Source organism: Delphinus delphis, chromosome 11, assembly GCF_949987515.2.
Source record: "Delphinus delphis chromosome 11, mDelDel1.2, whole genome shotgun sequence".
NCBI lineage: Eukaryota > Metazoa > Chordata > Mammalia > Artiodactyla > Delphinidae > Delphinus > Delphinus delphis.
The window spans coordinates 20,290,806-20,308,758 of NC_082693.1; the positions used below are offsets into that span (position 1 = coordinate 20,290,806).

At 39.1% G+C, this 17,953-nt stretch overlaps 1 protein-coding gene across 2 annotated transcripts in view; it reads right to left on the reverse strand.

The window, feature by feature from the left end:
• Window positions 1–1,773: 1,773 nt before the first annotated feature.
• BCAT1 (branched chain amino acid transaminase 1) overlaps window positions 1,774–17,953 on the reverse strand; it is a 217,713-nt gene continuing 201,533 nt past the window's right edge. Inside the window, exons 11-13 of one of the 2 annotated variants that reach the window (XM_060026135.1) lie at window positions 5,146–5,341; window positions 3,735–3,838; window positions 1,774–1,881 (exon numbers count right to left, since the gene is read on the reverse strand). In XM_060026135.1, coding sequence (XP_059882118.1) covers window positions 3,759–3,838; window positions 5,146–5,341 — 276 coding nt within the window. In that variant the 3' untranslated portion in view covers window positions 1,774–1,881; window positions 3,735–3,758. Of the gene's footprint in view, window positions 1,882–3,673; window positions 3,839–5,145; window positions 5,342–17,953 lie in introns of those variants that run through there. The other variant, XM_060026136.1, reaches the window with a different exon arrangement.

The following is a 17,953-nucleotide window of genomic DNA, read 5'->3' on the forward strand; positions in this document are numbered from 1 at the left end:
GAATTCGAAGATTATGGCTCTGCAACCAAAGATGCGTTGTCCTTTAGGGAATAGTTATGCAATAAATACAATGAGAATTAAAATGTATTTAAGAGACAAGATATTCTTTCTCACCAAGACACGTAGAGCATACATTTTAGACACAAAGAACAAATACCTTGCATAGGTAGTCATTTCTTTTTCATCGTAAAAAAATTTTCATTCATATTATTTTACCCTCTACTGTGACAGAACACAATAAAGAGAGAGAGTCTACATTCCCTCATCTACTTCCCATGTTACCTATTATAAATGTTACTTAATTCCATCTGGATAAATGCTTTGTGTCATATATTCTTTTTAAATTAATTTTATTGAAGTCTGTTTGATTTACAATGTTCTGTTAATTTCTGCTGTACAGCAAAGTGACTCAGTTATACATATGTGTATATTCTTTTTCATATTCTTTTCCAGTATATTTTATCACAGGATATTGAATGTAGTTCCCTGTGTTATACAGTAGGACCTTATTGTTTATCCATTCTATATATAACAGTTTGCATCTGCTAATCCCAAACTCCCATTCCATCCCTCCTCCACCCCCGCCTTGGCAACCACAAGTCTGTTCTCTATGTCTGTGAGTCTGTTTCTGTTTCATAGATATGTTCATTTGTGTCGTATTTTAGATTCCATGTATAAGTGATTTGATATGGTATTTATCTTTCTCTTTCTGGCTTACTTCACTTAGTATGATGATGTCTAGGTCTGTGTCATATATTCTGCTTCTTTAATTCACAATTCAACTTCTCTGTCCCTGGCCGTGCAGTCATTCTTCACCCCCCATCTCTCCCCATCCCTCCTCAGCTATACTCTCGTTCTCCTTCTGCAACATGCTGTTCTTTCCCTCACTGCCTGTTTACTCCTTAGTGCAACCATTCCCTCTGAGTCGATGGAAGAAGAACAATACTTGCTTTTGACTGCTACCTCCTCTGTTTTGGTAGGCTACCCAACCTTTTTCCTTCATCATCCTGACTTTTTAATACTAAAATGGCATGGTTGGCCTGTCATTTCAAATTGTATCATGAAGACTGCCTTCATTTTGTACCTTTTGTATTGTGTTTTTTTATTTGTTTTGTTTTTGTTTTTGTTTTTGCGGTACGCGGGCCTCTCACTGTTGTGGCCTCTCCCGTTGTGGAGCACAGGCTCCGGATGCGCAGGCTCAGCAGCCATGGCTCACGGGCCCAGCCGCTCCGCGGCATGTGGGATCTTCCCAGACAGGGGCACAAACCCGCGTCCCCTGCATCGGCAGGCGGACTCTCAACCACTATGCCACCAGGGAAGCCCGCATCTACATTTCTGATAGACACATGAGTTCAAAATATTCAGTTGGCCATTTTGTAAAGAAAAGGAAGTTTATGGGCTTCTGGAATTTGTAAATAACATTTATTCCCAACCACTCCTTTGAAAATTTCAGCTCATGAAACAGTTTTGAAAATTGAAGACAAAAGTCCATCAGAGAGTTGCATTCCATTCTCTGAATTTAAAAAAAATTTCACAATCTCAGTGGTAAGAAAAATGCTTATTCGAGAGTTTTCTGTAATTTTCTGCTGCAAAAGGGAGAGATACACCTCTCATGACATTTAGCCCTTGTATTTCGTTTTTTAAAAAAAAAATTTTGAGGCTGAGTTTATTATTATTTTAATATTTATTTATTTATTTGGCTGTGTTGGGCCTTAGTTGCAGCACACTGGATCTTCGTTGCAGCACGCAGGATCTATCGTTGTTGTGCACGGGCTTCTCTCTAGTTGTGGCTCGCAGGCTCAGTAGCTACAGTGTGCGGGCTTAGTTGCCCTGTGCCATGTGGGATCTTAGTTCCCCGACCAGGGATCGAACCCATGTCCCCTGCATTGGAAGGCGGATTCTTAACCACTGGACAGCCAGGAAAGTCCCCACAAGTGTCCTAGCCCTTGTATTTCTGAATCAGTCTTGTTGACTTATTCCTAGAGTTCACAAGTTAAAGCGTATGACGAATAATCAGTTTAATAATCTGGAAGTATTCTCTTAAGGCAAATGACATCAATACCAAGTTACCTGGAGGAAGCAGTTTTTCTTTGCTTTATAACAAAGATCTCAACATTAACCAAGGCCTTGCTCTCTAGACCTCGTCTCACTTTCAGTGGAAGCTGACAGGCTCAGTAATCTCCAAAACATTTTTCCTGGGTTGACTTTTAATTGACAAGCCTTGATGTGATTGTACATGTTTTCGGTTCTAACTTATTTTTAATGATAGAGATGAGCTGATAGCATATGTATGTGTTTTCCATTAGGCCAGGGAAATTAAGAGAGAAGCTTACCCTCAGTCCTTAGTCATTTAAAAATTAGTTTCCTTATTTTCCTGCCCCAGAAGAATTCTGCATTGTTTTAATGAATTCATGCACAGTGTGAGGGCACACAGCATTGAAGAGACCTCAAGCAGTTTCACATTACAAACACTGACATAACTTGCTAGCAGTCTTCAAAGGCTTCTGTACTTTACTGCTTCATCGTTTCTTGAGAAAATTATTTTTAGGCTGTTGGCCCCCCCTTCTTTTTTAAACAACAACCAAAAAAAAGAGAGAGAGAAAAGAAAGAAAGGAAGAAAAAAAGGGCAAGCAGGGGACATGATGTGAACTACATCTGTTTAGAAAGATTTACGTAACTTATAACCGATATAGATTCCTGAAAACTAGATTTACCTCATTTGTAATTGAGGCAATTGAATTATCAATGACTCTAATATTTTTTAGCAGTAGATACATTTTAAAAAAATGAAATCTTATACAGAAACCCAATAGATAAAGGGGAGTCTACTCTAGCTGACATATAAGTAGGGAACTCCCAGAAATCTGCCTTGTCACGCTACCTTTTGGCCATCTCTGGGGCACCTCTATGAGCCTCTTAGACACTACATCTCCAAGTCTAACGCTCAAGGATGCTACTTAATTTAATTTGACAAATATGTAACTGAGTGTCTACAGTATAACTGGAGATACAAAGATAAATGCAGTATAGCTCCTGCCTTAGAAGCTCCACACAATTCTATGGTTTGAACACAGTAGCTGATTATATGCCTATCGAATTATTTAAGCCCCCAAACAACCCAAGGGTCTCTAAGACAGTAACATGGACCTCAGTGCCTGGTGCAGGTTACTGCTCAATTAATGCTCTCTGAGAAAATTTACTGAGTGAATGAGAGAATTTCAGTTAAATAAAAGAGTTGAATGATTAAATAAAATAAATGATACTATGCCAAGAGTAAATGAAAATACAGTCCTAGGGAAATATTATGTTCAATACAATAGCTTAAAATAAATGTTATCCTTATGAACCCTTAAATCAAGTTTCTATACAGTAAAAAAAAATAATGAATGTGCTTCCTTGTCAGTTCCCCTATAATAAGCAGTGATCATATACTTCAAAAGAAATCCTATCTTTTACTTAACTATGGAATAGTACTCCATGAGAGGAAACACTTGATTCCAACTGACGATTAGCATATGCCTTGAAAAATAAGGAAAAAGACTCTTAATGATTCTTAAATGTTAATGGATTTTAATATCTTACTTGGGCCTCTTAGGGCCTCTCAACCTCAGCTAATATCCTGTAATATGAAATTCTCTAATATTGACAAAGCAAATAAGCAAATGTCCTGCACATTTTAAGTTGAGGGCTTAAGTACTTCTTTACTCTTTGCTTTCCATGTATTAGACACTTACATTGCTTTCCTTCTACTAGAAGTTTCACAGGGCAATCCGTCCCAGCACCTGTGACTTGCACTGTGGACCGAAGACCAGTGTGAAGGTCAAAGTCACAGGAGAATCTGCCAGAAAGTATGGGAGAACAATGAATGGCATGTTAGTGAAATTTTTTAAAAAATCACTATTTTACATTCACTAATCGCTGCCTTATCCACATAACAATATCTCTATGTCCCTTTGCCAAGTACACGCATAATTTTTGTTCTTTTAGGCTAAAAGGCCCACTTTTATAGGCTTTTTCCATTTTGCTCACTTATTTTGGAAAGTAAAAATACAAATGATTAAATGAAACCATACAGAAACTCACATTTACAGAAATAACAACTTTTATAAATGGTTCTTTTAATACAACCAACTATCCTTTGGGTATATAATAGTTACTTATTACAAAGAGCATTACAATTGTCCACCAGAGAGAGAGAAAATACATTATTACAGCTCTAGCCAATAAACTGGGCTAGAGCTAACCCAAATATTAGGTGTACTCATCGGGATAAGATAAGTCAAGTTAAAATCCATTTAAAGCATAAAATTTCAAAACAAAAAGAAAATAAGTATAGGATGCTATGTCCACTTGATGGAATATACTGAAGTCATTTAAAATGTGCTTCATAAAAAGCATTTGGAGAAATAAAGGATATTTCCACAAAGCCATTTTGCTGTAGCTATGGTAAAACAACAAATTTCAAATAATTCATTTTTAGAAACCTCCAAGTCATGTGTAAAGCTGATACTAATGACCCTGTTTATCCTTAACCTGATTAAAAGAGGTTTGGGGTTTCCACTTCAATTATTTGACTCTTACAGGTATATAAATAACATTTATATCCAGAAAAAAAATATGTGTAGGGCTTCCCTGGTGGCGCAGTGGTTGAGAGTCCGCCTGCCGATGCAGGGGACATGGGTTCGTGCCTCGGTCCGGGAAGATCCCACATGCCGCGGAGTGGCTGGGCCCGTGAGCCACGGCCGCTGAGCCTGCGCGTCCGGAGCCTGTGCTCCGCAATGGGAGAGGCCACAACAGTGAGTGGCCCGCGTATCACAAAAAAAATTTTTTTTAAATTTAAAAAAAATACAGAGTTGTCTGTTCTCTATAGTTTTTAAAGAAAGAGGAGAATAAAAGTGATTATTACACAGATCTATGTATTAACTGAAAGCAGAGTGATATAATCCTCATAACTTTATGAGATAAATCAGAGTATTTAAGATGTGGACCATTCAAAATACTTATAACAACGTAGAAGAACATTTAAAATGCTTGAGAATACCTCACACCATATAAAAAAGTAACTCAAAATGAATCAAAGACCAAAATGTGACAGCTAAGAGTACAAAATTCTTAGAAGAAAACATAGCCATAAATCTTTATTACCGAGGCTCCTTGGTGCGGCTAATGGTGGACTCCGGGAGGGCTCACGCCAAGGAGTACTCCCCAGAACTTCTGCTACCAGTGTCCTCGTCCTCACGGTGAGGTACAGCCACCCCCACCTCTTCAGGAGGCCCTCCAACACTAGCAGATCACTGGTTCTCAAACTCTGTCTAGCGTGCATCAGAATCCCCAGGAGGACCTGTGAAAACACAGATGACTGGGTTCCAGCCCCAGTGTTCCTGATTCGGAGAGGACGAGGGGAAGATGGCGGAAGAGTAAGACGCGGAGATCACCTTCCTCCCCACAGATACACCAGAAATACATTTACACGTGGAACAACTCCTACAGAACACCTACTGAACGCTGGCAGAAGACCTCAGACCTCCCAAAAGGCAAGAAACTCCCCCACGTACCTGGGTAGGGCAAAAGATAAAAGAATAAACAGAGACAAAAGAATAGGGATGGGACCAGCACCAGTGGGAGGGAGCTGTGAAGGAGGAAACGTTTCCACACACTAGAAGCCCCTTCACGGGCGGAGACTGCGGGTGGCGGAGGGGGAAGCTTCAGAGCCGCAGAGGAGAGCCCAGCAACACGGGTGCGGAGGGCAAAGCGGAGAGATTCCCGCACAGAGGATCAGGGCCGACAGGCACTCACCAGCCCGAGAGGCTTGTCTGCTCCCGCGCCGGGGCGGGCGGGGCTGCGAGCTGAGGCTCGGGTTTCAGTCGGAGCGCAGGGAGAGGACTGGGTAGGCGGCGTGAACACAGCCTGCAGGGGTTAGTGCACCACGGCTAGCCGGGAGGGAGTCCGGGGAAAAGTCAGGAGCTGCCGAAGAGGCAAGAGACTTTTTCTTCCCTCTTTGTTTCCTGGTGCGCGAGGAGAGAGGATTAAGAGAGCTGCTTAAAGGAGCTCCAGAGACGGGCGCGAGCCGCGGCTAAAAGCGTGGATCCCAGAGACGGGCATGAGACGCTAAGGCTGTTGCTGCCACCACCAAGAAGCCTGTGTGCGAGCACAGGTCACTATCCACACCCCCCTTCCGGGGAACCTGTGCAGGCCGCCACTGCCAGGGTCCCGCTATCCGGGGACAGCTTCCCCGGAAGAACGCACGACGCGCCTCACGCTGGTGCGTCACGTCGGCCTCTGCCGCCGCAGGCCCGCCCCGCACTCCGTGCCCCGCCCTCCCCCTGGCCTGAGTGAACCGGAGCCACCGAATCAGCGGCTCCTTTAACCCCGTCCTGTCTGAGTGAAGAACAGACGCCCTCCGGCCACCTACACGCAGAAGTGGGGCCAAATCCAAAGCTGAGCCCCCGGGAGCTGTGAGAACAAAGAAGAGAAAGGGAAATCTCTCCCAGCAGCCTCAGAAGCAGTGGTTTAAAGCTCCACAATCAACTTGATGTACCTGCATCTGTGGAATACATGAATAGACAACGAATCATCCCAAATTGAGGAGGTGGACCTTGAGAGCAATATTTATGATTTTTTCCCCTTTTCCTTTTTTTGTGAGTGTGTATGTGTATGCTTCTGTGTGAGATTTTGTCTGTATAGCTTTGCTTCCACCATTTGTCCTAGGGTTCTATCCGTCCGTTTCTTTGTTTTTTTTAAAATTTTTTTCTTAAAAATTATTTTTTATTTTAATAACTTTATTTTATTTTATCTTACTTTATTTTCTTTTACTTTATGTTCTTTCTTTCTTTCTTTTTTCCTTCCTTCCTTCCTCCCTCCCTCCCTCCCTCCTTTCTTTCTTTCTTTCTTTCTTTCTTTCTACTTCTACTAATTCTTTCTTTCTACTTTTTCTCCCTTTTATTCTGAGCCGTGTGGATGAAAGGCTCTTGGTGCTCCAGCAAGGAGTCAGTGCTGTGCCTCTGAGGTGGGAGAGCCAACTTCAGGACACTGGTCCACAAGAGACCTCCCAGCTCCACATAATATCAAATGGCGAAAATCTCCCAGAGATCTCCATCTCAACACCAGCACCCAGCTTCACTCAACGACCAGCAAGCTACAGTGCTGGACACCCTATGTGAAACAACTAGCAAGACAGGAACACAACCCCACCCATTAGCAGAGAGGCTGCCTAAAATCATAATAAGTCCAAAGACACCCCAAAACACACCACCAGATGTGGACCTGCCCACCAGAAAGACAAGGTCCAGCCTCATCCACCAGAACACAGGAACTAGTCCCCTCCACCAGGAAGCCTACACAACCCACTGAACCAACCTTAGCCACTGGGGACAGACACCAAAAACAACGGGAACTACGGACCTGCAGCCTGCAAAAAGGAGACCCCAAACACAGTAAGATAAGCAAAATGAGAAGACAGAAAAACACACAGCAGTTGAAGGAGCAAGATTAAAACCCACCAGACCTAACAAATGAAGAGGAAATAGGCAGTCTACCTGAAAAAGAATTCAGAATAATGATAGTAAAGATATCCAAAATCTTGGAAATAGAATAGACAAAATACAAGAAATATTTAACAAGGACCTAGAAGAACTAAAGATGAAACAAGCAATGATGAACAACACAATAAATGAAATTAAAAATACTCTAGATGGGATCAATAGCAGAATAACTGAGGCAGAAGAACGGATAAGTGACCTGGAACATAAAATAGTGGAAGTAACTACTGAGGAGCAGAATAAAGAAAAAAGAATGAAAAGAACTGAGGACAGTCTCAGAGACCTCTGGGACAACATTAAATGCACCAACATTCGAATTATAGGGGTTCCAGAAGAAGAAGAGAAAAAGAAAGAGACTGTGAGAAAATATTTGAAGAGATTATAGTTGAAAACTTCCCTAATATGGGAAAGGAAATAGTTAATCAAGTCCAGGAAGCACAGGTAGTCCCATACAGGATAAATCCAAGGAGAAATACGCCAAGATACATATTAATCAAACTTAAAAAATTAAATACAAAGAAAACATATTAAAAGCAGCAAGGGAAAAACAACAAATAACACACAGGGGAATCCCCATAAGGTTAACCGCTGATCTTTCAGCAGAAACTCTGCAAGCCAGAAAGGACTGGCAGGACATATTTAAAGTGATGAAGGAGAAAAACCTGCAACCAAGATTACTCTAACCAGCAAGGATCTCATTCAGATTTGATGGAGAAATTAAAACCTTTACAGACAAGCAAAAGCTGAGAGAGTTCAGCACCACCAAACCAGCCTTACAACAAATGCTAAAGGAACTTCTCTAGGCAAGAAACACAAGAGAAGGAAAAGACCTACAATAACGAACCCAAAACAATTAAGAAAATGGGAATAGGAACATACATATCGATAATTACCTTAAATGTAACTGGACTAAATACTCCCACCAAAAGACACAGATTGGCTGAATGGATACAAAAACAAGACCTATATATATGCTGTCTACAAGAGACCCACTTCAGACCTAGAGACACATACAGACTGAAAGTAAGGAGATGGAAAAAGATATTCCATGCAAATGGAAATCAAAAGAAAGCTGGAGTAGCAGTTCTCATATCAGACAAAACAGACTTTAAGGTAAAGACTATTAGAAGAGACAAAGAAGGACACTACATAATGATCAAGGTATTGATCCAAGAAGAATATATAAAAATTGTAAATATTTATGCACCCAACATAGGAGCACCTAAATACATAAGGCAAATACTAACAGCCATAAAAGGGGAAATCGACAGTAACACATTCATAGTAGGGGACTTTAAAACCCCACTTTCACCAATGGACAGATCATCCAAAATGAAAATAAATAAGGAAACACAAGCTTTAAATGATACATTAAACAAGATGGACTTAATTGATATTTATAGGACATTCCATCCAAAAACAACAGAATACACATTTTTCTCAAGTGCTCATGGAACATTCTCTAGGATAGATCATATCTTGGGTCACAAATCAAGTCTTGGTAAATTTAAGAAAATTGAAATTGTATCAAGTATCTTTTCCGACCACAACACTGTGAGACTAGATATCAATTACAGGAAAAGATCTGTAAAGAATACAAACACATGGAGGCTAAACAATACACTACTTAATAACGAAGTGATCACTGAAGAAATCAAAGAGGAAATAAAAAAATACCTAGAAACAAATGACAATGGAGACACGACGACCCAAAACCTATGGGATACAGCAAAAGCAGTTCTAAGAGGGAAGTTTATAGCAATACAATCCTACCTTAAGAAACAGGAAACATCTCAAATAAACAACCTAACCTTGCACCTAAAGCAATTAGAGAAAGAAGAACAAAAAAACCCCAAAGTTAGCAGAAGGAAAGAAATCATAAAAATCAGATCAGAAATAAATGAAAAAGAAATGAAGGAAACGATAGCAAAGATCAATAAAACTAAAAGCTTGTTCTTTGAGAAGATAAACAAAATTGATAAACCATTAGCCAGACTCATCAAGAAAAAAAGAGAGAAGACTCAAATCAAGAGAATTAGAAATGAAAAAGGAGAAGTAAAAACTGACACTGGAGAAATACAAAAGGTTATGAGAGATTACTACAAGAAACTCTATGCCAATAAAATGGACAACCTGGGAGAAATGGACAAATTCTTAGAAATGCACAGCCTGCCAAGACTGAATCAGGAAGAAATAGAAAATATGAACAGACCAATCACAAGCACTGAAATTGAAACTGTGATTAAAAATCTTCCAACAAACAAAAGCCCAGGACCAGATGGCTTCACAGGCGAATTCTATCAAACATTTAGAGAAGAGCTAACACCTATCCTTCTCAAACTCTTCCAAAATATAGCAGAGGGAGGAACACTCCCACACTCATTCTACGAGGCCACCATCACCTTGATACCAAAACCAGACAAGGATGTCACAAAGAAAGAAAACTACAGGCCAATATCACTGATGAACATAGTTGCAAAAATCCTCAACAAAATACTAGCAAACAGAATCCAACAGCACATTAAACGGATCATACACCATGATCAAGTGGGGTTTATTCCAGGAATGCAAGGATTCTTCAATATACGCAAATCAATCAACGTGATACACCATATTAACAAACTGAAGGAGAAAAACCACATGATCATCTCAATAGATGCAGAGAAAGCTTTCGACAAAATTCAACACCCATTTATGATAAAAACCCTGCAGAAAGTAGGCATAGAGGGAACTTTCCTCAACATAATAAAGGCCATATATGACAAACCCACAGCCAACATCGTCCACAATGGTGAAAAACTGAAAGCATTTCCACTAAGATCAGGAACAAGACAAGGTTGCCCACTCTCACCACTCTTATTCAACATAGTTTTGGAAGTTTTAACCACAGCAATCAGAGAAGAAAAGGAATCGAAATCGGAAAAGAAGTAAAGCTGTCACTGTTTGCAGATGACATGATACTATACATAGAAAATCCTAAAGATGCTACCAGAAAACTACTAGAGCTAATCAATGAATTTGGTAAAGTAGCAGGATACAAAATTAATGCACAGAAATCTCTGACATTCCTATACACTAATGATGAAAAATCTGAAAGTGAAATCAAGAAAACACTCCCATTTACCATTGCAACAAAAAGAATAAAATATCTAGGAATAAACCTACCTAAGGAGACAAAAGACCTGCATGCAGAAAATTATAAGACACTGATGAAAGAAATTAAAGATGATACAAAGAGATGGAGAGATATACCATGTTCTTGGATTGGAAGAATCAATATTGTGAAAATGACTCTACTACCCAAAGCAATCTACAGATTCAATGCAATCGCGATCAAACTACCAATGGCATTTTTCACAGAACTAGAACAAAAAAATTCACAATTTGTATGGAAACACAAAAGACCCCGAACAGCCAAAGCAATCTTGAGAATGAAAAACGGAGCTGGAGGTATCAGGCTCCCTGGCTTCAGACTATACTACAAAGCTACAGTAATCAAGACAGTATGGTACTGGCACAAAAACAGAAAGATAGATCAATGGAACAGGATACAAAGCCCAGAGATAAGCCCACGCACATATGGTCAGCTTATCTTTCATAAAGGAGGCAGGAATATACAATGGAGAAAGGACAGCCTCTTCAATAAGTGGTGCTGGGAAAACTGGACAGGTACATGTAAAAGTATGAGATTAGATCACTCCCTAACACCATACACAAAAATAAGCTCAAAATGGATTAAATACCTAAATGTAAGGCCAGAAACTATCAAACTCTTAGAGGAAAACATAGGCAGAACACTGTATGACATACATCACAGCAAGATCCTTTTTGACCCACTTCCTGGAGAAATGGAAATAAAAACAAAAATAAACAAATGGGACCTAATGAAACTTCAAAGCTTTTGCACAGCAAAGGAAACCATAAACAAGACCAAAAGACAACCCTCAGAATGGGAGAAAATATTTGCAAACGAATCAATGGACAAAGGATTAATCTCCAAAATTTATAAGCAGCTCATGCAGCTCAATAACAAAACAACAAAAAACCCAATCCAAAAATGGGCAGAAGACCTAAATAGACATTTCTCCAAAGAAGATATACAGACTGCCAACAAACACATGAAAGAATGCTCAACATCATTAATCATTAGAGAAATGCAAATCAAAACTACAATGAGATATCATCTCACACCAGTCAGAATGGCCATCATCAAAAAATCTAGAAACAATAAATGCTGGAGAGGGTGTGGAGAAAAGAGAACACTCTTGCACTGCTGGTGGGAATGTGAATTGGTACAGCTACTATGGAGAACAGTATGGAGGTTCCTTAAAAAACTACAAATAGAACTACCATGTGACCCAGCAATCCCACTACTGGGCATATACCCTGAGAAAACCATAATTCAAAAAGAGTCATGTACCAAAATGTTCATTGCAGCTCTATTTACAGTAGCCTGGAGATGGAAGCAACCTAAGTGCCCATCATCGGATGAATGGATAAAGAAGATGTGGCACATATATACAATGGAGTATTACTCAGCCATAAAAAGAAACGAAATTGAGCTATTTGTAATGAGGTGGATAGACCTAGAGTCTGTCATATAGAGTGAAGTAAGTCAGAAAGAGAAAGACAAATACCATTTGCTAACACATATATATGGAATTTAAGAAAAAAAAATGTCATGAAGAACCTAGGGGTAAGACAGGAATAAAGACACAGACCTACTAGAGAATGGACTTGAGGATATGGGAGGGGGAAGGGTAAGCTGTGACAAAGCGAGAGAGAGGCATGGACATATATACACTACCAAACGTAAGGTAGAAAGCTAGTGGGAAGCAGTTGCATAGCACAGGGAGATCAGCTCGGGCCTTTGTGACCGCCTGGAGGGGTGGGATAGGGAGGGTGGGAGGGAGGGAGACGCAAGAGGGAAGAGATATGGGAACGTATGTATATGTATAACTGATTCACTTTGTTATAAAGCAGAAACTAACACACCATTGTAAAGCAATTATACCCCAATAAAGATGTTTAAAAAAAAGAAAAAAACTAAACAAGTCTCAGAGCTCAAAGAGGGTTGAAGTCTGGGACTTTTGGAAATCTCAGAAAGCTCTTGCCTTAGTAGTAAGAATATTCTAGCTCTAGAGAATAAGCAACTCTAAAATCAGAGAAAGATTAAATCCTGAGCAAGAAACATTAACTGCTTGATAGAATAAAGTCCAACACCCTTTTAAGGAAGAAACAAAATCTAGAAGCTCAACAATGTAAAATTCAGAATATCTAGTACCCCCCACCAAAATTTTAGCTATATGAAGAAACAGGAAAATGTGACCCATAACCAGAAGAAAAATTAGTCAATAAAAACATTCCTAGAACTGGCCAACATGATGAAATTAATAAAGAGGTTTAAAAACCTATTATAAATATGTTAAAGAATTTAAAAGAAACATAAACATGGATGATATCAAAAGAATGAAATGAAACATCCAGAGGTGAAAAATACGGTATCTGACATGAAAAGGTTGCCAGCAAAAATTTAACAGCAAATTAGTTACAACAGAATAAGAAGTGGGTGATCCAGAAGACATACCAACAGAAACATTTCAAAATGAAACATGAAAAGAAAAAAGACTGAACAAAAAAATGAACAGAGCCTCTGTGACCTATAGGATGATAGCAAGTGGCCCAATACATGTGCAATGGAATTTCGGGAGAAGTGTGTGTGTTGAGGAAGGAGCAGAAAAATATGTGGATAAATAATGGCCAAAATTTTGTCAAGTTCAGTGAAAACTATAAACTCATATATTTGGGAATTATAAAGAGTCCCAGACATTATAAATGCACAAGAAATCTCACCAAGGCACATCATAATCAAATAGCTGAAATCCAGGAATAAAGAGAAAAATTTCAATGCAGCTAAAAAGACACACTATTTCTGTCCTCTAACATAAAAGGGGTCTGAATAAAGGAGTAAAGATAAGATTGACCATGGATTTCTTGGCAGAACTTCGTAAGCCAGAAAACAATGAAACGACATCTTTAAAGTGTTGAAAAGAAAACAGCAACCAAAAGTCTTCCCTCCTAGCATTCTACATCCAATGAAAATATTCTTTAAAAAAATGAAGGCAAAATAAAAATGTTTTTTAAAAATCAAGACCTGGAAGGATCTGTCACTAATAGATTTGCATTACCAGAAATGTTTTTTTTCTTCCAACATCCTGTATATTTTGTTTATTGTCTGTCTTCCTCATGAGAATATCAGGGCAGGGATTTACAAGAAATGTTTTAAGGTAGTTCTTTAAGTGGAAGGAAAAAAACACCACATGGAAACTTATTTACAAAAGGAATGAAGAGTGCTATAAGTAATAAATATGTGGGTAAAAGTAAAAAAAAAATACCTGACCTGATATTGTTCTATACCTTGGTTGTGGTGAAGGTTACATGAAAGTAAAAGTTTGGTAAAACTCATCAGCTTTGTGCTTTGTGACCACCTAGAGGGGTGGGATAGGGAGGGTGTGAGGGAGACGCAAGAGGGAGGAGATATGGGGATGTATGTATATGTATAGCTGATTCACTTTGTTATATAGCAGAAACTAACACAACATTGTAAAGCAATTGGACTCCAATAAAGATGTTAAAAAAAAAAAGAATGTAAATGCTTTTTAAGTGTTCCAATGTCTTTATTCCTTGGATATGTGATAATCATTTAAAGTTATGTCTCTGGGCTTCTACTTTCTACTGGCTTTCAAATAGGTGATCACAAAATTGTATCTAGTAGTTACAGTTGCAGCATCTTTACTTACCTTCCATGCTCAAACAACCCAGCCATGTAGGCATTCTCAGCCTTAGGATCTGTTACTACTTTGGGCTCCTAACTTCTAAAAATTATACTGTTTTATCCCAGTCTCTACAAAAAGAAAATGTATTATGTTATGAATTGATTTGTTCTGTGGAAATATAACTTCAAAAATACTATGAAATACTATTAATACTATGAAAAATGTATATATACTTAGGGTCAGGGACTCCAGAATTGGGTATTTTGCATTTTCACCCTTTATTTATCTTATTATTTTTCCTAAAAGATTTGATCCCAGACTTGAAAATGGAAACAAAACATTTAGGGGAGAGAAAGAAGTAGTATTGTTGAGTTTCTGTTATGTAATATTCTGGGCTACTCTTCATTGCGGTGCACATGTTTCTCATTGTGGTGGCTTCTCTTGTTGTGGAGCAGGGGAGCTAGGTGCACAGGCTTCAGTAGTTGTGGCTTGGGCTCAATAGTTGCGGTTTGCAGGCTCTAGGGTACAGGCTCAGTAGTTGCGGCGCATGGGCTTAGTTGCTCCGCGGCATGTGGGATCTTCCCAGACCAGGGCTCAAACCCGTGTCCCTTGCATTGCCAGGCAGATTCTTAACCACTGCGCCACCAGGAAAGTCTCCTAACGTTTTTTTTTTTTTTGAGTGAACTTATATCTCAAACACCAAAGAACAAATGAGAAGTGTAAAAAAAAAGCACTGACTTTACCAACTCCCACTACAGTTTTCTGTCTTTAAACACTTTTTTAAAGTTCACTATAAATTGCTTGACAATGGCATTCACAGCTGTGGTAAGGGGATGGGAAGTGGATTTCTGTTGCCAAGTTTCCTGAGTGGTGCCTGTAGCAGTCCTTTCTAACTCTGTGGTTACACCCAACGCAGCATAGATAGTCCCCAGGAACTGCAAATTCTTTCCTTTCTGCAAATTTACAGTGGCAGCCAAGGAAAACAGAAATCACTGTGACTTGATGGGAAGGAGACAATTGCCAACTGTAAGATGGCAGTGGAAAGACATACTGTTTCAAAAGAAATAGATCTAACTTGTCAGGAAGGCATGCATCTGTATGAAAATTCATGAAGCAAGGTGTAGAAATATGGTGGAGATCATTTGGCCATTGATGATAAAGAAGAGAGAAACAGAACTGATATCGTCGTGGAAGTAAACTTCACACTAAACGGCCCGAGACTGGAGATGCATGGTGTTTTCTGAAGGCAGCCAATACCACTGACAAAGCAACAGAATCCAAAAGCGATGGGGAAAGGGCTGGGGCTTTATCTAGACAGCCATGAAAGTTTTATTCTGCTAAAAACATGTATCGGATCAATTATTGCCTTGCTTTCCTAGTAGTTACATGTCTCAGATGGTTGAGGATGCAATAAGGAGACCTATAACTCAATCTCATTATGAATTTCAGGGAAGGACTAGATGGTGATGTGTCAGTGCCAGGAAACTTGTGAAACCATCACCCTGATAACTTGCAGATTTGTAAGAGTGAGGGGTGGGAATTTTGGAAAGAGTCAGAAACACACCCTGGCCTTCAGGAAAATAGATCTCAAAGAAACCAGATAGAAATAGTTAACATTTTTTAAAAGGAACATAGCTCAAGAGGGAAGGGCAGTTCTAAAAAGGGGTTGGGGGTGGGGGAGAAAGTTTAACTATCCAGTTATTACTTCCAATATATAAAAGAGTTTTCAAAAACTTTTGGGCTTTAAAGAAATAAAAAGTATTCATTTGTTGGATAGTGAATTCCCCAATCACTGGAAATGGTAAACACATTCTACCCAATTGCCTCTGAATAATGGAACCAAGGGGATTACTATATTACATACGAGTCTGGACTAGATCGGGTTCTTTAAACTTTTTTTTTTATGTGTACCTTGATTTCTTTGGCAGTTTGGAGAAGCCAGTGGATCTGTTCTCCTAATAATGATTTTAAATGCAGAGGATTGCAAAAGAAACCAATGATATTGAGAGACAGTTATCAACATTTAAAAAGCAAATTTGTGATATAGTAAATTAATAAATGTGTGTCTTCCTTAATGCATTAAATAATAAGATCTAGCAGCAGGTCTAATGACTATTGTGATTTTGAACGGCAGTGAGTGTAAATGATATTTCAAGACACCTGCAACAAATTTGATGTGTCACGTGAAAATATCCAGCCACAGGTACTATTGAGGTTTGTTACCTAAATTCATAATTTAAGGAAATGGTACAGTACAGTTAGACATTTGTGTAAATAAAGATGTAATTTTTCTCCCATCCAAATTCATACATCCCTTGAATTCTATTCAGGGAATGGCTGAATCCTATCTAAGGAGCATGAGATCCTATGGAAGTGATGGCATATAAAATTTCACCAGATCTCTGTTTCCTAGAGATTAAAGCCCAAACTTTTTAGAATTGCATAAAAAGCCTTCAGCGTGGCATTGGAGGGATAGGACCCAGAGCCAATTTGCCTGGATTCAACTCTCTACTCGGCCACTTACCAGCTTTGTGATCTAGGGCAAATGACTTAAAATCTCAGTGCTTCAATTTCCGCATCTGCAAAATGGGTAATAATAGTATATAGAGCATTGTCTGAAACTTCAAAGAAATCATTCTTGTATATAATAATTATTTATTACTAATACCCAGCTAATTTCATTTCTTCCTTTACTTACCCTCTGTCTCCAAACTGTGCTCAGACATGCTAAGCTAATTGCCATTTCACGAGAATATCAGTATTGTTTCACCCCTGTGTGCCCTTACTCAGAGCACTTCTTCTGCCTGAAGAATCTGTCCTAAATATCTTGCAGCCCTCCCCGTTCTTTTTTTCTACTTTTCTCCTTCAGACTCCACCAAGCCAGCATGGCAATACTGCTGGCAATAGGAAGAAAAAGCCATTTTATCTCATCCAGAGCAGATTTACCAATTCCTACTTTTAGCCCTATAACACTTCTTCCAACCACCAAATTCCAATAGGTATTGACTCTGGCACTGTTAGGCATAATACACTTGTGTATGTATATCATAGCAAATGTTGCCCTTATGTCCTTTTGTGACTTTTTCATCCCAACAAATGTACATTTCTTAAGGATAAGTCCCATGATTTGATATTGAAGCCCATGGGATAAGCCTAAAGCCAGGTGTACTTCTGATGAATAAATGGATGGATGGATGAATAGATGAATGCATGGTATAGATGTAATCCAGGATTTTCAAATATGCGTATGAAGACAGAAGTTGAATAGCTATGCTAACGGAAAACAAAAAAAAAAATGATTTAATCTCTCCAGTGATTTGCTTGTAACTGTAATCCTTGCCCTTCCTTCCTTAGGAATTGCCATGCAGATATATGTCTTCTTGACACTTCAGAACAATTTCTAACTTACTGGGTTTCTGTAGAAATCCAATGATATAATGCGTTATGAAATGCAACTATGCATATGTAAATAATTAAACTGTGAATTTAATATGTTCTCTCAAAGTATTTCCCCTCCCACTACCTTTCCTGGCACTGTCTTTCCCCCAACACTGCCCATCTGGTCAGAGTGTCACAGCCCTTCTCTGGATCAGTAAACATCCACACATCACTGGCTTCCTGAGGTCACTGAGCATTGGT